Source organism: Urocampus carinirostris, chromosome 15, assembly GCF_059441175.1.
Source record: "Urocampus carinirostris isolate Australia breed hairy pipefish chromosome 15, RoL_Ucar_1.0, whole genome shotgun sequence".
NCBI classification, from domain to species: Eukaryota; Metazoa; Chordata; class Actinopteri; order Syngnathiformes; family Syngnathidae; genus Urocampus; species Urocampus carinirostris.
Genome location: NC_142363.1, coordinates 28749432 through 28774601, shown reverse-complemented (window position 1 = coordinate 28774601; position 25170 = coordinate 28749432). Strand labels below are relative to the sequence as shown.

General features: G+C 42.0%; 1 protein-coding gene across 2 annotated transcripts in view; it reads right to left on the bottom strand.

Annotated features, from left to right (window-relative positions):
- stac (SH3 and cysteine rich domain) overlaps positions 1-22521 on the bottom strand; it is a 58547-nt gene extending 36026 nt beyond the window's left edge. Inside the window, exons 1-5 of one of the 2 annotated variants that reach the window (XM_088354345.1) lie at positions 22454-22521; positions 22106-22347; positions 21173-21205; positions 13622-13955; positions 1199-1332 (exon numbers count right to left, since the gene is read on the bottom strand). In XM_088354345.1, the coding sequence (XP_088210471.1) occupies positions 1199-1332; positions 13622-13955; positions 21173-21205; positions 22106-22213 (609 nt within the window). In that variant the 5' untranslated portion in view covers positions 22214-22347; positions 22454-22521. Of the gene's footprint in view, positions 1-1198; positions 1333-13621; positions 13956-21172; positions 21206-22105 lie in introns of both variants that reach the window. The other variant, XM_088354346.1, reaches the window with a different exon arrangement.
- Positions 22522-25170: the final 2649 nt, after the last annotated feature.

Here is a 25170-nt window from a genome sequence, read left to right as displayed (position 1 = left end):
TCCTGCCTGCCTTCTGATTTTGACCTGTTTCCGTTCCACGTTTTTGATCTGCTCTCCCGCCCTGGCCATCGACCTGCCCGCTAAGCTGTACCGATTCCACCTACCTGTCACGGATCTGCCATTCCGTCCGAAGCGGCTGATGACCGACAGACGAGGGCGTCCAAAGCCAGTTCCGACAACTCTTTCTAATAAATATTCTTTTGAAACAAACGCAATTGGGTCCGAGATTCCGTCCTGGTTCATGACAGGACGCCGAGGTCCGTCATCGATATGCCAGAAGGTGCGAGAGTGGTCTTAAATTTCATTGGATAAGGCCTTGAAAATGTCTTAAAAAGTCTTAAATTTGAATGGAAAAATCCTGGGGGAAACCCTGTCATGAGGTCAAAACGCTCTTTTTCTGCCACATTGTACCTCTTAAAGCGCATCTTCCAAAAGTAAATTAAACTCAACTTTATTTATCTTTATAGAGCATATTATATTTTGCAATGTTTACTTTTCAGTAAAAAACAATACAGGTTACTGATACAAGCCTCAAACTTACTTATATGAACCTTAAACTGAAAAAATATAGCAGTCGTTCGTAAGTGGGCCAGCGTCTGTATGTTGTAAATATTTTTTGCCAGTAAATCCTGACAGTCTTTTATCTTTTTTTCCTCTTCTTTATTTTGTGTTTACCTTAGAGTCTAAATCTTGTTTGCGTACACTGTTTTACCAGCAGGGTTGGGTAGGGTTACTTTAACTGGATTACTTTCAATGACTTTTGGATGACTCCAATACCAAATATGCTAATAAAAGACAAAAGAAACTAAATAGGAATAAAATGACTAAATTTTGTGCAGGCTTGGGGAGTAACGGAATACATGGAACGGCAAAAAGGATGTTGGCAAGCTGTTTGGATTTATTTTCATTTTGTTTCTGTCGCATTTTATGTTAGTTTTGCGGGAGATCAAAGAGATCAAAGCCAGGAGAGAAAGCTTAACACGTGTTGTGAGTCATAATTTGATTCCTATTTAGTTTATTTTGTCTTTTATTAGCTTATTTGGTATTGGAGTAATCCAAAAGTCATTGAAAGTAATCCAGTTAAAGTAACCCTACCCAACCCTGTTTACCACATTGATAACCATGACCAAAATTCAATTCAATTCTATTCAGTGACATAAACAATGCAGGATTGATGACAAAAATGATTATTGTTCACCAGTTTTCCCATGCAGCGCTGCTGCCCGACGCCGTTCTCACACTTGTGGTGGAGGCTCATCTTGCAGGCTTTGCAGCGCAGGCCGTGCTTGGCCGTGTTTCCCGCTAGGAACACCACATGCTTGGCTGTTGTACCTGAAACACACACAAACGAATTATATATTATTTTTGATTTGAAGTGTTCTAGCTGTGTATCCTGGAATGCCACGTCTAATCTTTTTGAAAACAATGTATACTATAATGAGCACGGCGGCGCAGTGGTTAGCGCTTGTGCGGCACAGTTCATGTCATGGGAACCTGTCGTGGGTTCAAATCCAGCTCCAGACTTCCTGTGCGGAGTTTGTATGTTCTCCCCGTGCTTGCGTGGGTTTCCTCCGGGCACTCCGGTTTCCTCCCACGTTCCAAAAACATGCATTTCAGGTGAATTGGCCGGTCCAAATTGTCCCTAGGTGTGAATGAGCGAATGAGTTGTCTGTCCCTGTGTGCCCTGCGATTGGCTGGCAACCAGTTCAGGGTGTCCCCTGCCCACTGCCCGGAGATGGCTGGGATGGGCTCCAGCCCCCCCCCCGCGACCCTAATGAGGATAAGCAGTACGGCTGATGAGATGAGATGAGATGAGATACTATAATGTTGAATCAAAATCAGTAAAAAGGATTAACACAATTCTATCCTATCCAATCCAATACCATACTTAGTGTTGTCATTTGCCCGCGTCCTAGACACATCATTTTTGCTGGGGACGCATTGTCTCCAATCAACGTTCGTCCCCGGGACGCAACCTTTTTGCCACAAAATTGTCATTATTACCCGATTACTGCACTCCAAACTATTCTTCAGGCAGATCCGCCATTGTTGTTTTGGTCTCGCAGTTCGAGTTTTCGTCTGCACGCCGATCTCGTTGTGTAGTGAAAGGAAGTCCGTCTTTTTTTAGAGAACCGGCTTTTTTGGCTCAACTCATTAAAAACGGCTCACGTGCTTTGATGATTGATATCACAAATTATGTTGTATAAAGAAGTTAAGAAAAAAAGGTAGAAAAGGAGAAAATGAAAAAAAGACAGGTTTGTGGTTATCCATTTAATCGGTATATTACCAACAATAATTTGATGCAGAAAATGAATTAATAATTTGATGATTAAAACTGAATGAATATATAGATTTAAATTATATATTTGTCACCGATTTACGATTTCAACCTCGATAACACTAAATTTTGGGGACCCATAGATCTCTGTTGGGACCCATAGATTTTTGAGCATCCTAGTCCCCAGGACCCATCACTTTTCACAGGTAAAATGAACACTGCATACTACCAGGCCCCATGCCACCCCCCCATAAAAATAGTGAAAATAATAAGAAGCCTTACAGGTACCGTCCAAAAACCAACCAAACCCCCCAATATGTCATGATTACCGATATGCTTCACCTGTGCCCGCTCCTTTGGCGGCAACTGCCTCGGATTCTGATTGGCTCTCTGTCCCTCTTCAACCCACTCCTATCCGTCCCCTTTTATCAGTCCGTCTGCGAACCTTAGTTAACACTAGGCAAGCCCTTTTCGACCCTGACTCCCACCTGTTTTTGCTCCCGTCTGTCCCACGGCTTCGAACTGTTTTTGATCCTGACCACATCTACTCTCCCGTCCCGGCTATCGACCTCTTTTTGTCCCCGACCACGTCTACTCTCTTTTCCTGGCTTACGACTCGCTTCCGACCCCGACCACTTTTTTGCTTTCCTGTCCCGGCTACTGACCCGTTTTTCCGTTCCCGACACCGCCATCGCTCGTCACAGAAAATCCACTTCCGCGTTCAGAGCGACCTGCTTTTCGCGTCCAGCAATCACCGGATAGTGGGCGCAACCCTTTCTCTTTCTTCCAATAAAACTTGTGAGAAACACAACGCAAGTGGGTTCTGTCTCTGTTCTGGTCTTGACACGATAAGATGAAAAAAGTAGAGTTTATCCGAGCGCATCTAAGGACGTACTTGCACGCGCCTCATGAGTGAGCTGACAAAGGCTGCAATGCTGACACAAGCCAGGAGATAGCGTCAAAGACCCCTAGTTTGACTGTTATGCTCAAAAGAACTTAAAAACATGCCCTTTTTTTGTTCTTTCATGACATTGCAGGAAATGAAAAAAGCCGAGGTAACGCAGCAGCTAAATGCACGGTCCCGTTTTCGTCGGTTTCTTTTTCTGGCCCGAAAAGAAAAAAAACTGTGAAAAATGACACGTGCGGTGTGGTCGGGGATGTGACAGATCTCGGGAAATGTGACACATACATGTTGTGCATTTCTACCGAGATGAATCCGCCAATTAAGCGTTTTCACCTTCTCTCGACGTGTAAATTGAGCTCGCTCTGCAGCGTTCCTTTTTTAAAAACATCGTAAAAAAGTTAAGCGTACGAATCATTGTTTTGGAACAGGTGTGTTCGGAACAGCTGTTTGGGCGGGATGTCACCGTATGCAGCTGTACGCTGTTGCGTTACCATGACGACTGCAAAGCACACTGGAAAATAAGAAATCTTATACCATTGGTAGAACTTTTAAATGTGTTTTTCTTTCTAATTGTATGATAATGTATCTTTTTGGAGTAAAATGAGAACACGAATAATGTATTCATCCATCCATTTTCTGCACCACTTATCCTTACTACAGTCGTAGGAGGTACTGGAGCAAATCCGAGCCATCTGCAATTTGGACCGGCCTGAAATGCATCTTGTCATAATGTGGGACGAAACCGGAGTGCCCGGAGGAAACCCATGCAAGCACAGTGAAAACATGCAAACTCTGCACGGGCAGGCTGGAATTTAAACCCAAGACCTCTGCAACGTGAGGCTGTGCGCTTACCACCCAGCTGCCATGCTGCTATGAACAATTTATGTAAGTGTTTTTTTTCTAACCATGGTTAAAAAAAAAATCAGAATGAGAAGAATTAGCTAGCATATTGTATCCAATAGTTAGCAGCAGTGCAGCACTCTTTTGATGGGCCTGGAGGATTTTTTTTTCGGTTACTGTCTTCAAACCTACAATGAATTATGAACTGCACAGTTGTGGCTGCAATCCATTATCCCCAGTTGACTATTGCTGAGAGTATGTATCGAGAGAGCGAATTTGTGTAGCGCGTGCCAGTTTTTGTCATTTTGTCCGTTTAAAATGAACTGCACCCATGCAGCTGCGATCTATTATCCATGATGGACTATTGCTGAGAGCGCGGGCTAAGATAGCAAATTTGTGTCATGCGTAGCAGCTCTTTCGGTTCTGTCCAAAATGGACGGCACCCATGCAGCCGCAATCCATTGTCCCAGGTCGAATATAGCGGAGAGCAGAGGCTAAGAGAGCAACTTTATGTCATGCGTGGTGGCTCATTCTGTTGTTTCTGCCTAAAATAAACTGCACCCTTGCAGTCATGATCCATTATCCCTCTCAGTTATTGCCGAGTGCAGGAGCGAGCAGAGTACAGTGGGACCTCGGTTTTCGAACGCCTCTCAGTTCGAACAAATCGGTGTTCGACCAAAAATGTTCGAAAAATTCTTGCTTCCCTGTCGGTCAAATATTCGGAGTTCGAACGCCGGTAATGCGTGAGTGCGTACGCTAGAGTGCGATGCTGAGCGGCGTACGGGTGTAGATCGTGTAGATGGCCCCCACCCCTCGTGACCAACTGTTATCACGTGCGCACTTGCCTCTTTTTGCTTTCGCTTTTAATATCGGTGAACGGAGTGTTTTAGCCCCGAACTATGCCTCCAAAGAAGGTCGGTGCAAGCAGGACAGGTGAAAAAAGAAAAGTTGTTCGTACAACTATTGCCTTTAAGAAAGACATAATAGCTAAATATGAAAGAGGTGTGCGAGTTTCCGATCTTGCTAAGGGAATACAGCATGCGCCTTCTGCTGACCACCACAAAGGTAAGAAATCCTATTCATAATTCTTTTCTTTATCTTTTTTTTTTTTTTTTACACATTTGTGTTAGCGTAATCTTTCGTACGGAAGATTACGATAACGCGAACGTACGATTAGCCTGGGTTGGTTTTAAGATTCGAAGTAAACATTCAGGGTGTTGGAACTGAGCCCAAAATTCAGGGTGTTGGAACGGAGCCCCCTTTCCAATGAAGCGCTAGCCACTTGTGGTGCTAAATGACTTGTAAACGACCTGATTTTTTTTATTTTTACACGTTCATGTTTGCGTAATCTTTCGTACGGAAGATTACGCTAACGCGAACGTACGATTAGCCTGGGTTACATTTATGTTATTTGTGTCTTAAAGGTAAACAAAGGTAAACATTCAGGGTGTTGGAACGGATTAACACAATTTACATTATTTTTAATGGGAAAATCGATTTCAATAATTGAACAAATCGTTTCTCGAACAGGGTTCTGGAACGGATTATGGTGGAGAACCGGGGTTCCACTGTATATATATTTTTGGTTTGGGAAGTGTGCCATTGTGGCCCGCCTAAAATGAATGGCGCTGTTTTGGCCACAATACCTTTCCCCGGTCGACTATTGCTGCGAGCGGGTGCCGATAAAATGTATAAGATGGAGGTGAGGGCCTTTTTACGTTGTGGATTTTCGCATATCACGGGGGGTTCTTGTCCCATTGACATTGATAAACAAGGGGTTAAATACTAAACATAGAACGATTGATCCAAAGTACTTCGAAATACTTCCTTGAGACCAATTCCTATTTAAATGGCATTCTTTAGAAAATAATAAATGGACAAAGTGCAACTTGGGTAAGTACGACTGTGATAAATTGTGACAATATGAACAAAATCTGAATTACTTTCTTAACAGACACATTTTTGGATATGGGCGACTGAGAGAAAGAAAAATTGATTTATGTAATTTCACACTCGACAGGGAGTCGGACACTTCGCCGAGCCATATATACTAAAAAGTCAATTTTCTATTATAGCAAGATTAGAACCCACCATGCACTGCAAATTCTACATGAGGACGTCTGTCGGTTTGATAGTCCTGTCCACGGCCGCGTTATTGATTGGTCTGTGTGCACTCGCTCAAAAATATAGAATAATCCTTGAACCATGCAAAAGATTGTGGCTCTTAAATTGTTTTATTGTGAAAGTATGAAGTGAACCCGAACACCTGATCTGGAAAAGCATCCCCCATGCACCAAGCGCTAAAACCAATCTGTCAATCTCTGCAACGCGATCCACCGCCACGAACTTGAACCTTGGTTTCTCCAACGACATGGAAAAAAAAAGTAAGTAACGTGATCCTGGTTTCGAACCTCGCCGGACCAGCGCGGATCACCGATGCGACCCCGTTTGTTTTTTGAGGTCAGTCTAAGTGAGGCGATCGAAGAGTGTCGTCATCGATTGGTACGACTCGGAAAGAAAATGATTTCATTTGGTGCTATAAATCCATCCGTTATCTGCACCGCGTATCCTCAGTAGGGTCGCGGGAGTGCTGGAGCCAATCCCAGCCAACAGTGGGCAGAGGACACCCTGAACTGGTTGCCAGCCACTCCCAGGGCACACAGGGACAGACAATTCGCTCGCTCATTCACACCTAGTGACAATATGGACCAGCCAATTAACCTGACATGCATGTTTTGGGAATGTGGGAAGAAACCGGAATGCCCGGAGGAAACCCACGCAAGCACGGGGAGAACATGCAAACTCCACACAGGAAGTGCGATCTCATGACCTCAGAACTGTGCCGCACACACACTAACCACTGCGCCGCTGTGCTGCCCCATTTGGTGCTATAATATTACTATACAGTAGACCCACGAGTTATGGCGTTACCATCTTATGATATTTTTACGCTACAATGTTTGCTGGGTCGCTCATTACGGATTTTTTCCAGCATACGCAACTGCAACAAATCCTTTCGAATGCCCAAAAATTTAAAACATTTGAACATACAGTATGACTGTGCAAGTCACATACATCATACTTCTATAAAATGCCTGTCTGCCATTCGTCGGCATAATATAAAATACTGGTCTCCAATTATTTTGTGTCACAGCTCCATACTGTGACAGTATCCTATTGGCTTAACTCTCTCCCTGTCAGAACCAGAACAGGATCAGGACCCAATCGCGTGACGTTCTCACACAAGCCTTTGTTTTACGGGAAATGGGGAGTCATGCATGTTAGGCAGCCGGTCTGGAGTGGAAAGACGGGAAGCCAGAGACAGACGAGATCGATAATGAATCAGGATAATGAAAACAAAAAGGAGAAACTAGACGGGAACAAAAACTGGAGAAACTAACAAACAGGACAAAAACAGACGGAAACAAAACTGGTACCCGAAATTAAACGGGACAAAAATAAACGGGAACAATACCGGACTTGAAATATTAACAGCAAAAGAGGACCGAGTCAGAACCCACGTCTTGTGGGGTAGAAGTTTGTTAACAGGCTGAGTTAACAAACAGAGTGAGAGCACTGAGCTTAAATAGCCGACAGCCAATCTGTTAATGAGCTGCAGCTGGCGCCACACGGGCGGGGCCAATTGGGCACCATGGCAACCGTGACACACACGGGCGGGACCAATTGAGCACCATGGCAACCGTGACACATACGGGCGTGGCTAATTGGGCGCCATGGCAACCACGACCCTCCCCTATGATTCCTTTCCCTCTTTCTTCGGCTCAGAATCTCATGTAAGAATTTTGAATTTGTTTAGCTATATATTCTCAGGCTCTGCGATTGGCTGGCAACCAGTTCAGGGTATCCCCTGCCCACTGCCCGATGATTGCTGGGATGGGCTCCAGCACCCCCGCGACCCTACTGAGGACAAGCGGTGTAGCTAATGAGATGAGATGAGATATTCTCAGGCTGATTCAAAGGGGGAAGCAAAAACATGATAACCATGGAAACGAAGCTTGAGGTAATGAAGAAATACGAACATATGCACGCATCGTTCCCCTCAAAATGGGGTCGTAACCAATCAACGATCAATTGTTAAGAATAAGTAGGCGATTAAAGCAACAAAGTCAAGTGGAAGTTTTAAAATAAGTTTCATTTGATTTTGTTACTTTTAATTGCCTCAGCAAACGCCCCAAATTATTTTGTGCTTTGTATTTCAGATTGCTGTGTTAATTAGGCTTCAGACAGGTATTACAATTCTACAACACAATTCACCATATACCTTCTTGGTTTAATATGTATTGTCATGATTACTGATGTGTAGCACCTGTGCCCACTCGTTCGGCGCCAACTGCCTGGGACTCTGATTGGCTCCCTGTCCGTATTTAAATTCACGTCTATTGTCACCTGCTGTCAGTCCGTCTGCGAGCCTCAGTTTACTCTAGGCAAGCTTGTTTCAACCCTGACTCACACCTGTTTTTGCTCCCGTCTGTCCCCAGCTTCAACCCGTTTTTCGGTCCTGACCTCGTCTACTCTCCTCTCCTGGCTTTCGATTCGTTTCTGATCCCGACCACATTTTTTTGCTCACCTGTCCCGGGTACTGACCTGTTTTTTCCCTTCCCAACGCCGCCATCGCTCGCCACAGAAGTCCCACTTCCGCGAACAGAGCGACCTGCTTCCCGCGACCAGACCGGATCGTGGGTGCAACCCTTTCCTTTCTTCCAATAAAACTGAGAGAAACGTAACGCAAGTGGGTCCTGTCACCGTTCTGGTCCAGACATGTATATGTTCGTAAGAAAAAAAAGCTTGTATAGCATTTTGTTGATTAACTTTATGTTGTTTTTTGTCTTTCACAACGTTTTGACACACAGATGAAGAAGTGAGAGACTGTTTAACCCATCAGAATACACTATGCAAATCAGTATTTCTGGCACTGTGAGTAAAAACAGTGTGTTCATGAGATAAGTTCCACTGAAGGTATAATGATAAAGTACCTGCGCCCTCACCGCCACGACATGGGTTCGAATCCCGTTGCATACAACTAACTGCTATTTGGACCTTCGATTATCATCAACTGATAAAAACGTGTGTAGTTACGTACAACAACAAATACTGTTTGCATTTTCAATCTTGTCTACCGTGTACTGCAGTAGATAAGGCGCACCGGTTTATAAGGCGCACCGGTTTATAAGGCGCACTATCATATTTCTGGGCAAATTTGAGGTTTTTAGATGCAATGAATAGTCCAGAATATTCGGTGTATACATATGAACATAGGAATAAAATGATGACTCACAACACGTGGTAAGCTTTCTCTCCTGGCTTTGATCTCTTTGATCTCCGGCAAAACTAACATAAAATGCGACAGAAACAAAATGAAAATAAATCCAAACAGCTTGCCAATATCATTATGACTCACAACACGTGGTAAGCTTTCTCTCCTGGCTTTGATCTCCGTCAAAACGAACATAAAATGCGACAGAAACAAAATGAAAATAAATCCAAACAGCTTGCCAATATCATTTTTGCCGTTCCATATATTCCGTTACTCCCCAAGCCTGCACAAAATTTAGTCATTTTACTCATATTTAGTTTCTTTTGACTTTTATTAGCATATTTGGCATTGGAGTAATCCAAAAGCAATTGAAAGTAATCCAGTTACAGTAACCCTACCCAACCCTGTCTATACGTTGCTACACGATAATTTCCCCTGACAATCCTCACCTCAGAACATATGAATGTCATATTCTGAGATTCTACTGTTATTTTTTTGTCTCGTATTATTGATTGAAGTAGTTTTATACAAAACTGTTTGAACCAACACACATCCTCGGCCGGCTGCTGTCGATCAGCTCGTCGGGTCTGACTCATTTTGCTGCCGAGAGCAGAATAATACGCCTCCGAAGTGACAGTTGGGCAGCGGCGGGTGCTGTGCGAAGGGGAATCGGCACTCACTGGGGAGTAATGCTGATTTGGGGGAGCATATTGGCCACATTTAAGTCATGTTACCTACTAAAAAAGGAACGTTAACGGTTTAAATTCACAGAAAAATCATCGGCTACTCTCTGCCCAGTCTAGAGGACAATGAGAGCTTGGGATACTGTAGAAGAGCCATTAACATTATAAAAGACAATTCCCAATCCGGCCCCCACCATTTTGACCTGTTTCCCTCTGGTTGTCTCTCAAAACTAAGACAAACAGGTTCAGGGACTGATTCCTCCCCAGGGCCATCACCACCCTAAAGGAGCATACAAAACCGTGAAAAAATATATCTTGAGACTTTTTATTTTTTTTTAGCTGCTTAGTGTTTTTGTGCATATTTTTGTTGCATTATTGTTATGATACACTATTCTTTTTCATTGTACTTTTATTATAAGAAAGGCCAAGCGCTATGTTGTTAATCCATCCATCCATTATCTGCACCGCTTATCCTCAGTAGGGTCGCGGGGGCGCTGGAGCCCATCCCAGCTTTCCTCGGACAGTGGGCAGGGGACACCCTTAACTGGTTGCCAATCCAATCGCAGGGCACACAGGGACAGACAATTCGCTCGCTCATTCACACCTAGGGACAGTTTGAACCGGCCAATTAACCTGACATGCATACATTGCCGTGCTGCCCTTATGTTGTTAATGTTTTTTCCTATTTATCCTGAATGTTTTTTTTTATTTCCATCCATTATCTGCTTATCATCAGTAGGGTTGTGAGGGGTGCTGGAGCCCATCCCAGCTGTCCTCGGGCAGTAGGCAGGGGACACTCTCAACTGTTTGCAAGCCAGTCGCAGGGCACGAGCAGGATGCACGAGCATGATATCGGCTTGATACCGGATGCAGGATACAGGACAGGATGGGACAGACGGGATTGATACCGGATGCAGGATAACAGACAGGACGAGACAGGCAGGATCGATACCGGACAGGACGGGATCGACGGGATCGACACCGGATACAGGATACCGGACAGGATGGGACAGGCAGGATCGATTCCGGTTACAGGTTACCGGACAGGACGGATCGATATTGCATACAGGATGCACGAGCAGAATACCAGACAGGACTGGACAGAGTCAAAATGCTTGCCTTGCAAGTGCAGAGGTTTGTTGACGGACTGACAAGGAGTGAATGAGAGCACTGAGTTTAAATAGGAGGAAAGGCAATCAGGCAACGAGCAGCAGCTTGCGCCAAGCGAGCGGGCACAGGTGAGGGCAATGGGTAATCGTGACAAGTTAAAATGAAATGATCTGCATTTATATACCGCTTTTAAAGTCAATGACTTCCCAAAGCGCTTTACAGTGTGCTTCACATTTCCCAATAGCGGCCTTGTATTGCAGCTATGTAAGACGCTAACCTGCTTATTGGGGGTATTAGGGGTTCAGTGTCTTACCCAAGGACACTTCGACATGTAACACGGACAAGCCGGGATTCGAACTGGGATCCCTTGATCCCAAGACGGGCGCTCTACCTCCTGAGCTACTGCCGCCCCTTAAAATAAGCTTTTTTAATACATTTAAAACAGGGAAAGATTTCGCTCCAAAAAGCATTTCACAATATTGGTGTAAAAAATGTGAGCAAAAAAATGTCTGTACTATTTGCTAGTGTGTCCCAAAAAGTCCATACAAGCAGTGAGATTCTCAAGCATTTAATTGATCTTTGTTCATTCACTACCTCTCCTACCCAGCACCATTTTTTTCCTGCTCTTGGAATAAAATCGATCCGGTAATCCTGCAGTCTTACTCGACGCCTTCTTACTTCCTGAGAGAATTTCCCGTGGTCTTCGTCCTCCATTGAGAATCTCAGCGGCTAATGAGCTGCCACAAGGTTTAAATATACGAAATGAGACACCGCCCATCTGCCTCACAACTCTGCAATGATTACGCCGCTTTACAAACAAGTAAACATATCTTTCACCTACGTAGGTGTTGATATCATTAGCAACTCGCGGGTATTTTTATTGCAATCCGCTGAATACAAAGTGCTTTAATGTGACACCCATTTCATTTCTCTTCAAGAGAAAACCTTTAAAATAAACTAAACTAAATGTTGTGCTGTGTACTAACGTCATTATTGCATCATATTGCACCTCAAATCTTTAGAAATGATCCAAGGAGCGAGTACAATGCTGATTGATTGAATAAGGACTGGTGCTCTCTGAGTCATGATGAAAATTTCTCTAAAACGATCATATCGTATCATTTTACAAGCAAGGCCAGTCCGATGCCGTACAATTTTACAATAAGTCAAAAGGTTAAACTAAATATTATTTCAGATTTCATTCTACTGAAATACATATCTGAAGCTGAAAAGATTTTGTGGTGTGCAAACCAAATACAATTTGCGCCAACTGCCTCGTACTCTGATTGGCTCTCTTTCCCTATTTAAACCCTCTCCTATCTGTCCCCTGTTGTCAGTCCGTCTGCGAACCTCATTTTACACTAGGCAAGCCTTTTTTCCCGACCCTGACTCCAGCTTCGACCCGTTTTTTATTCTGACCACGTCTACTCTCCTGTCCCGGCTTTCGACTTTTTTTGTCCTTGACCACGTCTACTCTCCTTTCCTGGCCTACGACTCACTTCCGATCGCTCGCCACGGAAGTCCCACTTTCGCGTTAGGAGCGACCTGCTTCCCGCGCCCGGCGATCACCGGATTGTGGGAGCAATCCTTTCCTTTCTTTCAATAAAACTGAGAGACACGTAACGCAAGTGGGTTCTGGTCCTGACACAATTAGCAGATTTTTCAGTGAGTACCGACACCAGGTACTGATGGCGATACCCAAATCCAGGATCAGATGCCCTCAAGTGGTCGTTTTAATATCAAAACCTAGATGACGTTTTTTAGCAATAATGTCTCATCTCATCTCATTAGCTGCATCGCTTATCCTCAGTAGGGTCGCGGAGGTGCTGGAGCCCATCCCAGCAATCATCGGGCAGTGGGCAGGGGACACCCTGAACTGGTCGCCAGCCAATCGCAGGGCACACGGGGACCAGACAACTCACTCGCTCATTCACACCTAGGGACAATTTGGACCGGCCAATTCACCTGAAACGCATGTCTTTGGAATGTGGGAGGAAACTGGAGTGCCCGGAGGAAACCCACGCAAGCACGGGGAGAACATACAAACTCCGCACAGGAAGTCTGGAGCTGGATTTGAACCCACACAGGAGGTTCCCATGACTTGAACTGTGCCGCACATGCGCTAACCACTGCGCCGCTGTGCTGCCCTAGCAATAATGTATTGCGTTTAAATCCCTGAAACTTTTAGAAAATATAGTAAATCGGCGTTTCTTCCTCAAGTACAGTCCAAACACCAACCCAAATCCCAGAGAAGAGGGAAAAAAAGTGCACATCTGAGAAATGCTCCTACTTGCACGAGCATCATCACCGAGCCGACTAAGGCTTTAAACCGGGAGTTGGCAACAGAGAGACACAAAGTTCCTAATTCTGTACAACTTCTTGAAAGCTGTTCTCTCCTGTTTACCTTGGAGGGGCATGTCTAAACTTGTTGCATACAATATTTCACTAATCCATTACAATAAAAACCCTTTAATTCATGATATGTTCTCATTACTAACTTCTTTCCATTATCAAACTAGTCAACCCCATACCTACGATCATGTGGTTGCAGACGTCACAGAAGGTGGGCTTCTTGAAGATGTGCTCCATGAAGCAGTGTCCGGCCGAGTCCAGCTGCAGGGGGTTGCGGTTTTGGGGGCGCGACGTGGGAGGGGGCGCGCAGGGAATGGCCGGGGGCACGGGCGGAATGGCCGGCCCGCTTATGTGTGGAGGCGCCAGGCCAACGTTAAAGAGAGTTCCCGTGCTGCCGCTCACGTCCGAGAGGAGCTCGGTTTTGTTGTCGCCGCCGCATCGGAAGAAGTTGTCGGCGCTTTTGCTGCGGATGCTTTTGGTTTTGAAGGACAAGGAGCGCTTGAGCCTCTGGAGCTGAAAGGGAGAGAATGGAATGTCAATTTCTATTTGTATTTGGGGGTGTCAAACTCCTTTAAGTTCAGGGGTCACATCGTGGGCAGGACTAGTAAGTTAATGGCATGAAAAGTGTGCCTCAGATCAAGGTGTCAAACTCATTTGAACTCGGGGGCCACACGATAGAACAAACATTCTGTCGGGGGCCGGACGAGTAGATTCAAGAGAAAGAAATAAGAGAGATAAAGAAATAAGAGAAAGAGAGGGGGGGGCAAAGAAAGAGAGAGAGGGAGAGAGTGTGAGGAACAAAAGAAATAAAAAGAAGTCGTGAGAGAGGGGGAAAAAAAGGGAGCGGAAGAAAGAAATCCAAAGAGAAATTGGAAGACAGAAGGAGAGAAAAGAATGAGCGAAGGGTAGAAAGAGAGAAAAGGAAAAAAGGAAGTTAGAGCAAAATAAGTTAAAGAGACACAGAAAGAGAAAGAGACAAAGCGGAGCAAAGGAAGAGAAAAAGAGAGACACAGAGAGTGAAAGAGACAGAGACAGAGAGTGGGAGAAAAGGGGTGCAAAAGAGAGAGAGAGAGAGAGAGAGAGAGAGAAAGAGAGAGAGTGAGAGAGAGAGAGAAATAAATACAAGTACAGTGTCTTTGTGAGAGGCACTTGGCTTTGGCAACATCAAGTGGACATATTTCAACCCGCAGCTTGTTTTTCTCTTGCGCTTCTCTGAGTGTTGTCTCGCGGGCCGGATTCAATCCCTTAGCGGGCCTGATCTGACCCGCGGGCCGCCTCTTTGACACCTGTGCCTTAGATGGATGGCTGGGGTCTTTTTGGAGGCTCACAATTTATGATTCAGGGGTGGGCACCATGTTGGAGACCTCTTATCTATGAGATAGTTTTGCTCAATTTAAGTATTTTATTATTCATTTGGTAGACAATTTAAAAAAAAACATCTACTTTCTACCAGATAACATATTTGTTCCTATTTCAATTATTCATTTATTCACTTCTTTTCAAGAAGAAAACTAAATGAACACTATTTTCTACTGATAGAATAAAGAAATATTTTTTCATGCCAGTCGTATAATATTTTGCTAATTTAAAGTATAGTTATGTCATGATTACTCATTACATTCACCTGTGCCCACTCGTTTGGCGCCAGCTTCTGCTGGTTACCTGATTGGTTCCCCGTCCTATTTAAGCTCAGTCCTTTCACTCACCTGTTGTGGGTCCGTCAGCGAACCTCTGTTTTCACAAGGCAAGCGTTTTTGACTCTGACTCCCCTCGGTCCCGTTTTGTCACCCGTTTTCCACTCGTCCGTTCCTGATTTCCCCGTTTGTCTCCTGCTATGACCCGTTTTTTGACCCCGACCACATTTTGATCTCCCGACCCAGCTAACAACCTGTTTTTTGACCCCGACCACGTTCTGATCTCCCGTCCCGGCTAACGACCTGTTTTTCCGTCTACCTACGCTACGATCTCCCGCTCCGGAAGATCCAGTTTCGCAATCAGAACACGCTCCGATCCCGTGAGAGGCTTGTTTCCCGCGTCCAGCGAGCACCGGATCGCTGGCGCTGACTTTCCTCTATATTTCAATGAACTTGTGAGTAACATTACGCATCTGGGTCCTCCTTCGGTTCTGGTCTTGACAAGTAAAGTATAGTAAAACTAGATACTATTTTTCTAATATTGAAATATTTATATAATTATTTATATTGCTTTTTTAATATTCTTTTTTTTTTAGGGTTAAAGGAACAACACTGCCTGTAAATACGTATTCTTTACCGTTTACAATGTTCATACACCCTTTTCATGACTAAATTCAAGCAGTTTTTAAGGACTTTCAAAGCCAATTTTCTACTTTCTCCAGTACCATTAAAATAAAAAATATGGTGTGTATCATGTATTTTGCAGAACCATGAATATATCAGCAATTTCTACATGCGTGTGCATTTATCAAGACATGATTTTTAGATCTTGAGTAAATCACGAGTAGATTTGTTTCACATTTTCAGCTGCAGGAAGTTCTTCTCTTACAATTGACTTCTAGGAAATGCTACCTTGATTTGTTTGCATGGCCCGTTATAAATGTCCATAATTGATACGTAATCCTCGCACTAATACACATTTCGTAGTGCCCTGTTTTGGTGAGCCATGCACCTGTCCTCTTGGGCACGATCTGTAGGGGGTGGTGGCGCTTCATAGAACAATACTGTACAAACTAATGCCAGCTGCAGTATATCATGAGGGAAGAAGAAATGCAATGGCAAGGCGAAGACACCAGAGAGCAGTGTCTGCGTCATTTTGAGAAACACGGCAGGTTCAAATCCAGCTCCAGACTTCCTGTGCGGAGTTTGTATGTTCTCCCCGTGCTTGCGTGGGTTTCCTCCGGGCACTCCGGTTTCCTCCCACGTTCCAAAAACATGCATTTCAGGTGAATTGGCCGGTCCAAATTGTCCCTAGGTGTGAATGAGCGAATGAGTTGTCTGTCCCTGTGTGCCCTGCGATTGGCTGGCAACCAGTTAAGGGTGTCCCCTGCCCACTGCCCGAAGACATCTGGGATGGGCTCCAGCCCCCCCGCGACCCTAATGAGGATAAGCGGTACGGCTGATGAGATGAGACGGCAGCAACTTGAAGCATTTATGAGCACTTCACCCAAAATTCCAACCCTTGCAATATTTAAAAACACAACATTAAAATTCAAGCATTTTCAAGGATTTCAAACTCCGAACCCAGTGTTTAAAATTGTTAAACAATTGCATGCTGTGGAACTTTTTCTTCCTCCACATTTATCCAAGCCGAGAAAAGGAGGCTAACAAGAGAAAGAAAGGTTCATGCTTCCCTAAAGACTTGCCTGCTGTCTGTTAGACATTAAACAGCTTCCTGGTATCTATTTGTTCTCTCCCACTAGGACCCTAATACGATTTCCAGTTCGGCTCAATTGTGGTATGGCATCTGTAGAGAATCGCCGAACAGTCGATCTCCTCTTCCGACTGTGTCGTTTATCAATCTCATAACTCTCTCATTTTGTCTCCTCCTTTTTGAGAGGGCTTTATAAAAAAAAAATCCCTAACGACACTGAAGGGCTCTTATGTGGTTTGGGTTTTGACGTAATTGAAGAGTGGAGAAGAACTCCTAATGAGCTTTTGTGTCCTAATTAGGCTGCAAGATACAGAGAGGGATCGTTGTTTGCAATTGCTATTAGGCAGCAGAGATAAAATCTTGGTTTTATTGCTCGGTCTGGACGATTAGGATTTTTATTGCGATAAACCCTGCGAGATACACGTTTAATCAACGAGAGTATTATTGATTAATGCATTATGTGCAAACCGTTCGGACAATAATAGTTTTAACTTTATGTTTTAATGAACGGTTAACAGTCAAAGCTCGTGCAAAAAGAAAAAGAAGTGCTTGAACGCCTTAGGGGCGGCAGTAGCTCAGGAGGTAGAGCGCTCGTCTTGGGATCAAGGGATCCCAGTTCGAATCCCGGCTCTTCTGTGTTACATGTCGAAGTGTCCTTGGGTAAGACACTGAACCCCTAATACCCCCAATAAGCAGGTTAGCGCCTTACATGGCTGCAAGGCCGCTATTGGGAAATGTGGAGCACATTGTAAAGCGCTTTGAGAAGTCATTGACTTGAAAAGCGCTATATAAAATGCAGATCATTTCATTTCATTTCATTTACAATGCATTTACAAATTTTTATCCACCTTTTATTACATAGTCTTATGTTTGCACAATGCTGCTGATAATGTCATTGCCCTATTTTCATTCATGCAGCACTCAAAACCTAGGCCGGTCTAAAAGGACTACTTTCGAAAATAATCTACAAAATAAACTACAAGAATACATTTTTACCCCACTGGCAGAATATTTTGCTCATTTTCTTTCTTTTTAGACATTTTATCTTGTTTCTTGAAATTAGATGAGAACAATAGTATCCTAAGAGAAGCAAATTGATATTGTATGGATATTTCTTTCTCATTTTAAGAAACACTGTATAGAAAACCGTGCTTAAAACGAGCAAAACAATTGACCAAATAATTTTAAGGTTTTTTTCTACTTTTAAGATATTTTATCTAGTTAATTCAAAAAAATATGAACAAAAATATCCTTAAAACAAGCTAAGTTGTATAGTTGATTTTTTTTCCTCATTTTAAGAAACATTATTAAGAAAAACGTGCTTGAAACGAGTAAAACAATTAACCAATAATTTGCTAATTTTAAGTTGATTTTCAGAGGGTCATTTGGGGGAAAGAGAGAGAGAGAGATATTTTATATAGTTAATTGGGAAAAACGAGAAGAAAATATCCTTAAAATAAGAAATAATAAACTAGATATTTTGTTCTCATTTTAAGAAACATAGATGATTAAAAACAAGCTTAAAAGAAGACAAAAAATAACCAATAATTTGCTAGTTATAGGACAATTTTAGGGTTCTTTTAAAATGTTGTATCTATTTACTTTAAAAAAAATCCTTAAGATAGGCAGAATTGTCTACACTTTTTTTTTTTTTTCGTTTTAAGAAACTGATAAGAAAAATGTGCTTAAAGTCTCAGAGTCTCCGAGCCAGAAACAGCAGGCTCAAGGACAGTTTCTTCCATTAGGCTGTCAGTATTCTGAACTCTATCCCTGCCCTATGCTTTCTTTCGAATCATTGCAAAACTGCTCTAATTAGATTCCGCACATTTTCTATTCCAATTCTTACATATTTTCACGTTTTTCATACGCATATTCTTTCTTTTTTATGATCTCGTTTTTGTTATTGGTATTGTGTCTTATTTATTGCATGTTGCACGTGGGGAAAAGGAGGTAATTTCAGTTGTGCTGTATGTGCATATAGTGTATTTGACAATAAAGCTGAAGTTGAACAAGCCAAACAATCACCCAAAAATTTTGCTTATTTTAAGTACGGTATTATTAACTTAATGAGAAAAACAAATGGAAAATAGCTTAAAACTAGAAACACAATTTTCTGCAAATGGGGTAAGATTTTATTTTTTTCAGCACAATTAGTCATTATTTGATATTTAGCACTATTTTTGAGTCATTTGAATAAAACTCTTGAATACCTACCCTCAATTTTCTTGATCAAATTATTTTCAAATGGATTATGTTTAAAATGATGAATTAATCAAATAAATCCAATTATTTTTTCCCAGCTTTTAAGATTTTATTTTGAAGTGCCCTTAGTAGCTATTGTTTCGTAACAAACACCAGCTTTGAGTACTTAAAATTACTTTTAAATTCCTTCTCTCAATTTCACAAAGTAACACATTTTCATGACGAATTAATCCAATAAATTTGCATTAATACAATTCATTTAAAAAAAAACCCTAGCTTTAAGTGCCACTGATGATGCCAATTCACAATTACTATGAAAATAACATGTTTTGGCTGGCAGTATTATCACAAACAGCCGTAGTTTCAAATGCTTAACGGTAGAGCTTTGGGTAGGAAAATGATCAATAAGTACTGTGGAGAAAAACTAATCAATTTGCCACACTTCTATATGAACGATGTAAGGGGGTCAGAGCTAGAGAGACCGACCCTGCTTTCAACACTATCACATGCATTTTTTAACCAGACAAAAAATATATGTTTAATAAATATACTTCATATAAAACTCAAGTTTTAACTCAAAAGTGAGTTAAAATATGACACAAGATGACAACCCAGAAAAGACAAGACTCTAATGTATGCATAACCCCCTTTTCTTTGTTTAAAATATCTTTCCAATGGCACCAATGTTGGGCAGGGTTGGGTAGGGTTACTTTAACTGGATTACTTTCAATGACTTTTGGATTACTCCAATACCAAATATGCTAATAAAAGACAAACGAAACTAAATACAGTGGAACCTCGGTTCTCGACCATAATCCGTTCCATTTCTTTGTACGAAAACCGATTTGTACGATCACCGAAGCCGTTTTTTCCCATTAAAAGTCATGTAAAATTGTTTTAATCCGTTCCAACACCCTAAATGTTTATCTTGAATATTTAACGTAAAGCTAACCAAGGCTAATCGTACGTTCGCGTTAGCGTACTCTTCCGTACGAAAGATTACGCGAACATGAACGTGTAAAAATAAAAAAATCAGGTCGTTTACACGTCATTTAGCACCCGGTCTCCACCAACAAGTGGTGAGCGGTTAAAGGATAAAGAAAATAATTATGAATAGGATTTCTTACCGGTGGGCAGAAGCCATGCTGTATTCCTGAAAGAAGGGAAACTCGCACACATTCTTCATATTTTGCTATTATTTCTTTCTTAAATGCAATAGTTGTACGCACTACTCCTCTTTTTTCACCTGTAGCAACTTTGCTGCTTGCACCAAGCTTCTTCCGAGGCATAATTAGGGGTTAAAACACTCCCTTCACCGCTTTTGAAAAACGAAAACAGAAAAGGAGTGTGCGTTGCCGTGACAACAGTTCTTCACGAGGGGTGGGGGCAATCTACACTCGTACGCCGCTCAGCGTCGCCCCTAGCGTACCGGCGTTCGAACTCTGATTTTTTGAACGAAAAGCGAAGCAAGAATTTCTCGAAATTTTTGGTCGAGAACCGATTTGTTCGAACTGAGAGGCGTTCGAAAACCGAAGTTCCACTGTATGAATAAAATGATGACTCACAACAGGTGGTAAGCTTTCTCTCCTGGCTTTGATCTCTTTGATCTCCGGCAAAACGAACATAAAATGCCACAGAAACAAAATGAAAATAAATCCAAACAGCTTGCCAACATCATTTTTGCCGCTCCATGTATTCCGTTACTCCCCAAGCCTGCACAAAATGTAGTCATTTTATTCATATTTAATTTCTTTTGTCTTTTATGAGCATATTTGGTATTGGAGTAATCCAACAGTCATTGAAAGTAATCCAGTTAAAGTAACCCTACCCAACCCTGATGTTGGGTTATGAGGAACACATGCAAAAGTAGATATTTCATGGATATAACTTAAAAGAAAGCTTTAACAGAAAAGTTAAAGCTTTAATGGTGACACTCTGAAAATCCAGGACTATATTTTATGCATAACTCTTCTTTTTGTTTGTTTGTTGTTTGCAAAAAAAAAACATATTCCAATGCATCAATGTTGGGATATGAAGAGCATGCAAAACTAAGAGCATAGCCATCAACAGTTGCTCATAATGCTATGCGCTAACCTTGCTTGCAAGCAAAAATATGTCATTATTCCTTTTATGAACAATATATTGTAACCATGCTCTTACACATACAGCTACAGTCTCACCTTCCGTTTGGGGTGTTCAGGCCTGGCAGTAGTCTTTCAAAAGGGATAAGAAACAAATTAATCATTTTTTTTAATTCACTGCAGGGATCTTTTTAGAACTATTCAGCCTCTCACCCACGGTCTGCGGTTGAGGCGCATTTATAGGACGGGTATATCGAGGTGATTTACAACCGGCCGCAAAATGAGTACTAAAATAAGTCCTTGTGAAGGAAGATGAAGTTGCGGAGCACAGATCCCAAACTTGGGAGAAGGATGTGGGTTTGTTTTTATTCGCAAATCTCCGGTGCACTTGCAAAATCCTATCAACATAATATTGCTTTTTTTAATGAAGTAGTCGCTTTACCTGTGAGAGTATTGCAGATTTTGTTAATATTTCCCCTCCTTGTGACACACATCGATGATGTCATCGTGTTTTAGTTAGATCATTAATCAATCAAACTAAAATTCTTTGTAAAACACTACTCAGCCAATTAATTCCCCTTTAAAGTGCTATACAAGAGCATTCAATGTACAGTAAGAAATTAAATTCCCCTCCTTTTCTACCAACCTGACAATGACCTACAATGCATCCAAATATGCTAACTGCATTATTGGAATTTAATATTATGTTCCTTTTTTTGAGGAAAAATGTCACAGAGATAAGAAATCAGCTAAAACGTGTGCAAATAATGGAAAAACAAAGATTCCCCCTCAGATGGCTTACTAGTGTGGGAAGTGTGTATACAGTTTTTCATAGTTTGTTAAAATTGGGCATTTTTAAGCCAGATCCAGTCCACAAAAGTCATAAAAAATCAGATTAAAGTGTATCATATTAAATGTTATTTGTATTGCCTGACAAAAAAAAAAACACAATTACACCTTGCTTTGAATTTGAACTTTCAATAATGAATTTAAACACTTTTCAACACTTGTAAATCAGATCAGAATTCTTACCTTGGTCTCCTGGTTGGAAGTATTGCTTGGGGATTTGGGAGTCTCATTCTGCTCATCCTCTTTCCCGCTGTTACTCTCCTCCTGGACCGAGTTGGTCGGCGGGATCATGATTTCGGTTTGAGAAAAAAAAAAGCGAAAGTATCTTCTTCCCCCACTCCTCAAAACATTTACATCGTGCCTTGATGGTCACCGTGACCCTAACAGGGCGCCGATTCGAGTCATGAGGAACCGCCCAGGAGGTTCTAAATAAGTGGAGACAAAATAAAAAGTGTTGTTAGGAAGTGCGAAGTAAAAAAATGAAGCGGGGAGGCAGTCCTGTGTTGCAGGAGAGAGTAGTCAGCTTCTTACTTCTGTGGTTGCTGTGTGAAGAATCCACTAGCATGTGCTCTGCTATGAGTGAGGGGGGAGCCAGAAAGGCAGAGAAAGGGAGGGGGAAAGAGAGAGAGAGAGAGAGAGAGAGAAAGAGAGGGAAAAAGAAAGAGAGAGCGTGAGAGAGTGAGTGAAAGAGAGCAAAAAAGGAAGAGTGATAGAGAGTATGACAGAAAGAGAACAAAAAAGGAAGAGAGATAAAAGACAGAGAGAGAGAAAAACAACAAAGAAGAGAGAGTAAAATGAGTAAAAAAGGAAGAGAGAGAAGGGGGATGAGAGAATGAGGAAAGATAAAGCAAACAATGCAAAGAGAGAGAGGGAGTAAAATGGAAAAAAGAGCAAAAAATAAATGGAATGTGCTAAAAATGGAAAAGAACAAAGTAAAGTAAAGTAAAGAGAGAAAGAGATCAACAAATGAAGTGAAAGAGGGTAAAAAGGGAAGAATGAGAAAAAAGGGGAGAGGGAGGAGAGAGACAGAGAGCAAACAATCGGGGAGAGAGAGAGACAGAGGAAAAGGAGGTAGAGAAAAAGAGAGAGTTAGAAAGAGAGAAACCAAAAATGAAGCGAGAGGGGAGAGCACAAAATAAAATAATAGCAAATACAGAAAATGAAAGCGTGAGAGAGTTAGAGTGACATAGAAAAAATAGGAGAGACAGTCTAAAATGAATAGAGAGAAAGAAAAAGGGAAAACAGAAAGAGAGCACCCAAAGAGAAAAAGATAACAACAAATAAAGAGAAAGAAAAAGTTAAAACAGAAGCAAGAGAGAAAAAGCATGAGAGGGAGAGAGAGAAAGAGAGCAAAAGATGAAGAGTCAAAGAGAAAAAATTGAAAGAGACAAAAAGATGCGAGAAAAGACAACAAGAAATTAAAAGAGAGAGAAAGAGACGAAACATAGACCAAGTGAGAGGGAGAGAGAAAATATAAAAGAGAGAGCATGACATGAAGAGAGAAAAAAAATACAAAGAGCGCAAGGAGGAGAGTAAGAGAACAACAAATGAAGAGAAAGAAAAAGTTTAAAAGGAAGCAAGGGAGAAAATGAGTTAGAGAGGAAAAGAGAGAAAGAGAGCAAAAAATTCCAAGAAAAAGAGCAGAAACTGAAAGAGAGACCCAACATGTACGAGAGAGGAGAACAACAAATTAAGATAGAGAGCAAAGACGGAACATAGACCTAGTCAGAGGGGGAGAGAAAAAAATAGGAGAGCACAAAATGAAGGGAGACAAAGCAAAAAAAAGATAATGTGAAGAAAGAGACAAAATGAAGACAAAGAAAGAGAACAAAAATGAGAAAAAAAACAAAGAGACAAATTTTGCACAAAATGTAGAGAGAAAAGGAGAAAAACAGACCCCAAAAAAGCAAAGGAGTGAGAGAGAGCAAAAAATGAATAAAGAGGGCAAGAGAGAGAGCAAAAATAAATAAAAAGAGAGGGCAAGGCGAGAGAGCGCAGAAAGGAGAAAGACAGCAAAAAAGGAAGAAAGACACAGTTGAAAAGGAAGAGGGAGAAAAAGGAATGGGAAAGAGCCAAAAAGATGAAAGAGGCAGAGAGATAGAAAGAGAGAGATAGCGAAATGAAGAAAGAGAGAATGAAAAGAGAAAAAGAGAGCAAAAAAGTGGGGGAGAGTAAAGAAAGAAAGAGAGAGGGTCAGAGAAAGAGAGTGAAGAGAGAAAGGGAGAGCGCAAGAGAGAGAGAGAGGGAGGGCAAAAAATTAAGAGTACTAACGTATCACGTGTCACATACAGATGCATCCGTTAGCACAGGGGTCGAGAACCTTTTTGACTCAAAGAGCCATAAAAGCAAAAAATATTAATTTTATTTTGGGAAAGAGCCACACCATATACTATGAGACAAATTTACTAAATTGCTAAACCCGCGCCCCAGACAAAAGCTTAGTCTTCAGCACATTTATTTTTGATAATTTGATCAAAATTATGAAAAGAGAATAATGCCAGAGCCCGTGTCCCAAAATCAACAAACATACCACTTTACACTTTCTTGCAATTCCTCAAGATCGGTTAAACTCATTTTGACCCTTTTTTTCATACATATTGGTTTCAAAACCAGATGCAAGCAGTTATTTTGTAAAAACGTGTAAAAACATTCTGCAAACAGGGAGCCTGATGTGCTGACCTTTGGCGCAGACGGAGTAGGGCAAGAGATGGTTGGGAGTGCTTGCACTTTTTTGCATAGCTCCACCCATCCCTCCCACTCACCCAATCAAATCACTTTAAATTCTCTTCCGGTGTTTTGGCGTATTTACGTTTGGATTTCATCATAAAGCATAAAGGATTCTTTAGCGTTGTAGAGCCAAAACGAGTTTTTTTTGGTGTGACACCTTGACTGTAAATTGTAGTGAAAAACGCGCCCTATATATTCTGCGAAGTTCTGCGATAGAAATCAGCTTTGGTTTGGCTTTGCGTGTATCTGAACAGGATTAAAGGCTCAAATTTGAACGAGATGGAGAACATTTGCATGTAATCATATTTGTCTCTGAGCCACAGGTGTCAAACAGGCGGCCCGCGGGCCGGATCAGGCCCGCGAAGGGATTGAATCCGGCCCGCAAGACAACGCTGAAGGAAGCGCAAGAGAAAAACGAGCTGCAGTGAGAAATATGTCCACTTGATTTCGCCAAAGCCAGGCGCTTCTCACAGTGACACTGTACTGTATTTCTTTCTTTCTTTCTCTCTCTTTCTCCCTCT